Source organism: Myodes glareolus, chromosome 26, assembly GCF_982192425.1.
Source record: "Myodes glareolus chromosome 26, mMyoGla1.1, whole genome shotgun sequence".
In the NCBI taxonomy this organism is placed as follows: domain Eukaryota; kingdom Metazoa; phylum Chordata; class Mammalia; order Rodentia; family Cricetidae; genus Myodes; species Myodes glareolus.
The window spans coordinates 13892552-13901097 of record NC_142051.1 but is presented as its reverse complement, the minus strand read 5'-3'; the positions used below and the strand labels follow the sequence as shown (position 1 = coordinate 13901097).

At 37.1% G+C, this 8546-nt stretch overlaps 1 protein-coding gene across 1 annotated transcript; it reads right to left on the bottom strand.

The window, feature by feature from the left end:
• Positions 1–7142: 7142 nt before the first annotated feature.
• LOC125389783 (olfactory receptor 6C6-like) lies at positions 7143–8099 on the bottom strand. Its single transcript, XM_048418457.3, has one exon. It carries the CDS (start codon positions 8094–8096, stop codon positions 7143–7145), a length of 954 nt encoding a protein of 317 aa, XP_048274414.2. The 5' UTR covers positions 8097–8099.
• Positions 8100–8546: the final 447 nt, after the last annotated feature.

The following is an 8546-nucleotide window of genomic DNA, read 5'->3' as shown; positions in this document are numbered from 1 at the left end:
GATATGGTGACATCTCAAATAAGTATTTCAGAAAGAAGCATGCTTGTGGTTAAGCTTACAAAATGGTTAAGCTTACAAAATGTTTGTAAGTCTTTACTGAATTTATTGAATTTATTGAATGGTTAAGCTTACAAAATGTTTGTAAGTCTTTATTGAATTTGAATAAAAGTTTAGTTTGGTAAGAATTAATTTTCATTAAAAATGCTCTCATTAAAATTCAATAAATGAGTTACTTTTCTGCTACTATAAAATAGTATAAAGCAGAAATCAAAGAGAAAAATCTATAGTTGATTTCTCAGAAATAAAAAATTATAATTAATTATATTTCAGAACATATGAATAATCTGAAGAAATGAATAAATTCTTTTATCTACATTTTGAGAATAAGTAGTTAGCAGTACTTGCCTGTGTCCAACCCAGAGGTCTTTAGAGGACTTCAAGACTGAGACCTACAGCCTCAGAAGCCTGAGCAACATGTCTGTGTCCATGGAGACATCTGCTAGTGATAGAATCATTTGGTTTGTGGTAACTTGACGTCTTTGTTAATTCTAGTAAAACTAGGCAGTGTTATTCTTTCTCCTCTGTTGCCTTCCAGACAGCTGAACATCTATTCTGCCACCAGCATCTCTTTGAGTAGTATTAATGCCTGTATATTTGTCACGAACAGAAATTTATGAATCTAATATTTTTTATCATAATCTTGTTACATAAATGTGAGAACCTATACTTCCATGATATGGGAAAGTCAGACTGCAAGAGAGAAATATTGGGGCTCTAGAAAACTATGTATTAAGAAAATGAATAACTGGGAAAGAAAAGACATGTTGAAGCATAGTACACAGAATTCTGAAAAATGAGTTTTAAGCTATTGGCAATATGAATGTCCTCTTCTAGAGACAAAAGTAATAAATTTGTTATTTTTTATTTTGATCTTCAATAGCATTTCTCACAGTATACATTATTTAAGATGCTCATGCTTTCTGTAATAGCAGGAAAATACAGCATAAATAGAAATAAAATAAATAAGTATTATTAAAAAATAATATCCTTATAAGGGAATTCTTTCCTATGGATTTTCCTCATGAAGCATGTAAAATAGTTGCATGTGCTGGGGAATATTATTTTAAAGTATGTGACTTTTGTTTAGGTTGTATTTGTTTAACTGCGTGAAGCTATGATATTTTTTTTTTTGCCTGTCTAAAACACCTGATGGTTCTAATAAGGAGCTGAATGGCCAACAGCGAGGCAGGAGCAAGAATAGGCAGGGCTGACAAGCAGAGAGTATAACAGAAGGGGAAATCTGGGAGAGAAGGAGCAAGCAAGAGGATTTCAATGGGAGGAGGTTGTCATGGGCCAGCCACCCAGCGATGGAGTAAGAGTGAAAGTAAGATATACAGAAATAAGAAAAAGAAAAAGTTCGGAGACAAAAGGCAGTTAGGATAATTTAAAATAAGTGAAGCTGGCAAGAAATAAGCCAAGCTAAGGCCAGACATTCCTAACTAAGAAGAAGCCGATGTGTGTGATGTCTTTGGGAACTGGGTGGTGGCCCTTCCCAAAAAAAGCTAAAAGAGCAAACACAATCAACAACGTACATGTTCCTGACTGACATAACATGTCTTAAAGATATCAGAATACGCAGTTATGACTTCTAAAATGTACAATATTAAGAAGGCACGCAAGTAACTAAAAACAGATTAGCAAGGACAAGATGAGGTTTCTAGGGGAAATATATTATATAGTAGGTATTAGAGTGAAGGAAAGGAATGACACAAGATCTTAAGAGAGGATTTAGACTTAACAGAAGCAAAGTGAAGGTCTCACTAAGAACTTCCCAAGGAACAGAGGCTGCAGTTTCTGCTCTCACCATGGCACAGGCTGAAGATGTCTGCAACCATGAGTGAAAGAAGCCAGCTGGCTACTGTTCCTGGTGGACATTCCATTCTCGTTCAGATAATCACAAACACAGCTCTTACAAGAGATCCATGTTTACCCAAATAATCACATGACAACGATGTTAGGAATCTGTGTAGCTAAACACAAAACATAAACTTAACATTTAAAATCACTCCCTATTCAACGCCGAATACTTTACACATGAACTAACCACCATAACATTAAAAAAAGCAAAGTTCACATTAGAATTTGAGTCTATGAATGAAATTTTATTTAGATATATTGGTAATCATGGGCTTTGAGTTAATATAAAAGAAAAAAAGATTTTCAAGTCTCAGTTAACAAACCATTCCATGGATTTTCTTCATCATTTTTTTCTGACTTAATATTTAAAATGTTGAATTAAAATATATTTTTGATGATTAAAAAAGAATAGAACACAATGAATTGCAACAGATCTTGTATTTTTAGCTTTTTTTCGATAATAATTATTTTCATTTGTTTTAATTCACAGTGTGTCAGAAAAGTAGTTTTTAAATAGACAGTTTTTTAGACTTTTATTTGAACCCTGTAGTAATAAGGAACGGTGGGCTGTATTCCAGGCCGGATCCTGGCTAGCTTACCCCTGAAATAATTACACGGAAACTGCATTCATTTAAACACTACTTGGCCCATTATCTGTAGCCTCTTATTGGCTAACTCTTACATATTGATCTAACCCATTTCTAATAATCTGTGTAGCACCACGAGGTGGTGGCTTACCAGGAGGATTCTAACCTGCGGCTGTCTCAGAGAGGAGAGTCATGGTGTCTGCCTGACTCTGCTTTCTTTCTCCCACAATTCTGTTCTGTCTACTCCACCCACCTAAGGGCTGGCCTATCAAAAAGGCCAAGGCAGTCTCTTTATTAACCAATGAAAATAACAATAGACAGATAACCCTCCTCCATCAGAACCCCAAATATTCCTAATGGATATATGAGCATAGATGAATTTCAGAGGTGATGGGACTCCCCACATTAACTGTTCCACTGTGGTGCTGATCTAGCACAAGCAAGTCTCTCCTCTCTGACTGGCTCTGGTTCTGAAACACAATTTAATATGATATGATTTTTTTCTCACTTATAAAGCCACTTCTGAAGAAAAAACTTCCAATTTTAACCTTTGCGGTTCCTGGTATACTAGCTCCCTAGTTTATACTAGTTTATACTAGTTTATTTAGTTGTGTGTGTATTGGGTTATTTCATACTTATAATCCAAACTGTCAAATACAAAGAGTGACTCCAGATCTTTAACTGTGAATGAAAATACCAAGAGGTGATGAAAATCCTCAGGAGAATTTAGAATTCACAGGAATATTTCCCAAGGAAGCATCACTTCTCATGTTATCCAAATATTTTCCTCAGACAATTTATAATTTTAAAAGCAACATTTTACTGCCAAAATTGTTTTAAATTGTGTGTTTAGAGAGTTCTGTATAGGTTACCCTAATGAGTGCTTTAATCTTTGAAAAAAAAATGAAACAAAACAAGGGACAAAACTCTTTTCATGAAACTTAGCTAAATGTGGCACCACTTAAGTACCCTTTAGAGTCTATTTTCTGATGCTATTACAGACTACACAAGTTTTGGTGATTTACAAAAGATACTAGAGAGAGAAGAAGTGAGGAGAAGTTAGAAATTAGAAGTCAGACAGGAGAATTAGAATAGAAGCTGAAGAATAAAGAGACTGATTAGGAAAAGTATGTGTGAGTTTGTTTGTCTTTTCATTAGCCAGGACATTGGAAAAACTTCTTAGAGTTTCCAATGTCATTGAGAAGGTATTAACACTTGCTCTCGATAGCCCTTGTTACTTCACTCATCTCAGAAAGTGTTAAATAAAAAGATGAACTTTAGCTCTGTAATAGAGTTTGAAGTCAGGGATGGTAATGCCTCCAGAAGTTCCTTTATTGTATAAGATTGTTTCGGCTATCCTGGGTTTTTTTTCGTTTTTCCAAATAAAGTTGATTATTGTTCTCTCAAGGTCTGTGAAGAATTTTGTTGGGATTTTGATAGGGATTGCATTGAATTTATAGATAGTCTTTGGTAGAATTGCCATTTTTACTATGTTGATCCTACCCATCCAAGAGCATGGGTGGTCTTTCCATTTTCTGGTGTCCTCTTCAATTTCTTTCTTCAATGCCTTAAAGTTCTTGTCAAATAGATGCTTCACTTTCTTGGTTAGAGTTACCCCAAGATACTTTATTATGCTATTTGTGGCTATCGTAAAAACTGAAGTTTCTCTGAATTCCCTCTCTGCTTTTCTGTCCTTTGTATATAGGAGAGCTACTGAATTTTTGAGTTGATCTTGTAACCTGCCACACTTCACTGAAGTTATTTATCAGCTGTAGGAGTTCTTTGGTAGAGGTTTGGGGGCCACTAATGTACACTACCATATCATCTGCAAATAACAAAGTTTAACTTCTTCCTTTCCAATTTGAATCCCCTTGATATCCTGATGTTGTCTTATTGCTATTGCTAGAACTTCAAGCACTATGTTGAAGAGATATGGTGAGAGTGGACAGCCTTGTCTTGTTCCTGAATTTATTGGAATGGCTTTGAGTTTCTCTCCATTTAATTTGATATTAGCTGTTGGCTTGCTATATATTGCTTTTATTATATTTAGGTATGATCCTTGTATCCCTAACCTCTCCAAGACCTTTATCATAAAGGGGTGTTGAATTTTCTCAAATGCTTTTTCAGCATCTCTCCCTCACCCACACTGCTGCATGACAGTCAAGTAGTGGGTCTAACTCTCTCACACTTAAAACTTCAGAGCTGGCTAACCTCCCACACCTCTGCTAAGAGGCTTGGCTCTCTTGTGTTGTCCTAGTAAGGGTGGGGGTTTCTCTCCCAACTATTGCAGCTGGTAGGGGTCAGGAATGGTTCTGCTGCACTTATGAGTGCAGAACCATCTCTCTCACCTGCCGCAGGCATTGATGGGTGGGAAAGGGGAGTTCTCTGGGTGTCTTTGAGGGATTTAGTCATTTCTTCTTTAAAGGAGAAATATTCATATTCATAATGGCTGTTTTATGGTCTTTATCTTTTCCTTCAGCCATGTGGGAATATTCAGGGTGTGCTGTCATAGGATAGCTGGGTGATAATGGAGATATAGTGCCCTAGCTGTTATTATTCTTTTTTCACTGGCATCTTAACATCTAGGTTTAGAATGATTACAAGTCTAGGTGTTGATTTCTGGATTTGTCTTTGTTAGGTGGGTTTTGTTCCTTGGTTTCTGTTTCCTCTGTAGGTTTTTTTTTTAATAGCATGATTACCACACATTGCCTCTTTTTGCCTCTTTTCTTGACCTGTTCAGCTGGTGTGTTCACATGAAATGTCTGATGATATTGGAGGTTGAGATACTGGGATGAGTCGAGACAGGATGTTTGGAGGAGAAGATCTTTGTGATCTGTTGGGGATAGGGTCAGAGAGGAAGGGGAGACCTCAGCAGGTTTCCTGCTACAGAGCTGGGAAGATTGGATCTCAGGAGTAGTGAGGAGTGTGGGTTTACTTTCAGCCAACTTGTTGCCTTGGGATGGGTGGCCATTGGGTTGGCAGGGATACCAGCTGGATTAGGATCTGGGAAAAGCAACAAGTGGGGATAGGAAGGTTAGAAGTGAAAATTCTCTGAGATCCACAGGGGATAGGATCAGCAATACAGGCAAGGCTGCCCATGGTGTTCTGCTGAAGATCTAGGGCTGAGACTGGAGACTTGGATCTGAGAACACAGAGAGAAAAGTCTGCAGGCAGCCTATGTGGTTGGAGGTCATATATTAGAACCATTACAAGACATGTAAATAAAATGAATTTTAATATCCTGCTGAGGAGGGTCATAAAAGGGGCAATAGAATGTGGAATAAGCCCTATTCAAAATTTTTCAACCTTTTTCACCAGAAAAAAAAATTCATAAGCTTATCTCCTCTGAGAATGGAACCCCCAAGACATAGTGGAACTTTTTTTATAATGAATAGTTTTTTAGCAAACAGGTGTTCTATTTATTTTTTGCTTTAATGACACCGTGGAAAGACAGAGGCTTTTGGGCACTGAAGTTCATTCTTCATACTTTTACTCCAATCAAAGTAAATAATTTATTCTTGTGGATTGGTTGCTTCGGGAATGAAACTGGCAAGTTATTGGGGTAAAGGGAGGGAAGTTGGCTCTGACAAGAGCACAATGGCCACACGGCTACAGAAGATCAAAACAGATTCATGGACAAGCAGGAAAACTGAAGCATGTAAACCGGAGAAGGCAAAGGGCAGACATACATTGCCACGTGTGCTGTGAATTTCCTATGAGAGTCCAGAAAGGGGAGACTAATGAAGTATCACAAAAGGTCCTTGGATGGAGATGGGTAGTGGCCAGGTGTGACTAGAACAGATAGAGGAAAACAACTTGTTGTGGTGTCCTCTAGGTGCTCATTAGTGCAGACTAGTCTAGCACACAGGTTTAAAATGATTTCACAGTAGTGGATTAAAATACATAATCAGATTTGTGAAAACTGACATAATCTGAATTGATAAAAATCTTATCTCCTGATTTTAGTTTAGTAGATAGAAATATCTTCCCACCAAGGTAAATAAATATAACGTCTTTCTTTGTTTAGCATCACATTCAACATCTACAAATCATAAACTAATAAAATAATTTGTATAAAACTCAGAGTTTAATTATTTTAAGCAAAATGCCATCAAATTAAGCTAACAAAATAGCATATTCTCAACATATTTCTTTGGGGGGTTTTACAACAGATTTCCAATTCTTTGGCATATTGTATGCCCCTTATCATAGGACTCTTAAATGGTTTCCTTATTCATTTTTTTAGGGTTCACTGGAAGTAATGTTTTCTCCTTTAATTTATATTTCAAATTACTAAATTTTCTATCTGTTGTGACACTCCCAATTATTTTACATAATAATAATGTAGCTGTGTCTCTCACAATGCAGTCCTTGCAATATACCTTAACTTGTTAAATCTAGCAAGTTTCAGTTTAATAAACATTCAGTTACACAAAAGTTTATGAGAATTCTCTTATAAACATATAAAATAATATTCTGATATGAGAATACAAGTTCAACTCTCTCAGTTAGAAGATGGGGAAAAGAAAAAGCAGAAACATTCAAATAGGCTTAGGAAACCAGTGGTCAAAACACTCAAGTGAACTGGCTTAGATCACAACTAATACATTTGAGAGCAGTTTAGCTTTCAAGAAGATATTATTTATGTCTAAATCTTGTCTCATGGTTTTTAGAACACAATCTGTGAAGGACCTGTTTGAACGCATCCTTCACCTGCTGGTTCCTTAGGGTGTAAATGAATGGGTTTAGCAAAGGGGCCACAGAAGTGTTGAGCACAGCCACACCTTTGTTTAAAGTCACCCTCTCCTTGGCTGATGTTTTCATGTACATGAAGATACAACTGCCATAAGTAATGGAGACAACAACCATGTGTGAGGAGCAGGTGGAAAAGGCCTTTTTCCGTTGTTGAGCTGACGGGAACTTTAGGATGGTTTTGATGATGAGTGTGTAGGAGAGGATCACTAAGAGCAAGGTGATGACGAGGGTCATCACAGCTAAGGCAAAAGCCATTAACTCTATTAAACGTGTGTCTGTGCAAGACAGCTGCAGGACAGAGGTGTCACATAGGAAGTGATCAACAGTTTTGGAAGCACAGAAATCCAGTTTGAGGCCCAAGAGCAAAGGGGGAAAGATGACTAAGAACCCAGTCACCCAGGAGCTGATGACCAACAGGTGACACACTTTGCTGTTCATGATGATGGGGTAATGCAGTGGTCTGCAGATGGCGACATAGCGGTCATAGGACATGGCCGCCAAGAGGTAGAACTCTGTGGCCCCTAGTAGAAAAAAGAAGAATAATTGAGCTGCGCAGCCACTGTACAAAATCATTTTATCTCCCGAGAGAATGCTCGTCAGGAACCTAGGGATGCACACTGAGGTGAATGCAATTTCTAGGAAGGAGAAATTCCTGAGGAAGAAGTACATTGGAGTCTTGAGGTGGGGATCCAGCAGGGTGAGGAGGATGATCACTAAGTTCCCCATGAGGCTCAAGATGTAATTGAAAAACAGAAACAGGAAAATCAGAATTTGTAGCTGAGGGTCATCGGTCAATCCCAGCAAAATGAACACTATCTCCACCGATTGGTTCTTCATCTCTTTTGTTTCTTAGCAAATTTATAAAAATACAAAACTAATATCAGATTGAGGAAAAGCTTTCTTCCTTTTTACCCATAAAAATTCTGTATTCATGTTTAATAAAGCCACAAATATTTTCAGAAATCAATATTCAAGTTCCTCTTTGAACATGTCCTCGGCCACATCGAAACGTCTGTCAGAGCTCTGAGGTTGGGGCAGAGTTCTGTACATCCTTCTTGCCCATTTACAGGTCGTCAAATGCTTGTGTGCTACATTTGTATCCTTCTGTGGTCCTTCATTCAAATTTTCATTCTAAATCCATATTCAAAATTTAATTTTGTTAACATCTCGTTAATTGCCAAGCCAATACTAATTGATTTAATATTCTAAGGAAATCATTCACATTGGTCATATTAACTATCGTTTTAGAAATTTATATATGCTAAAATAGAAAATTTCTAAAAAGGC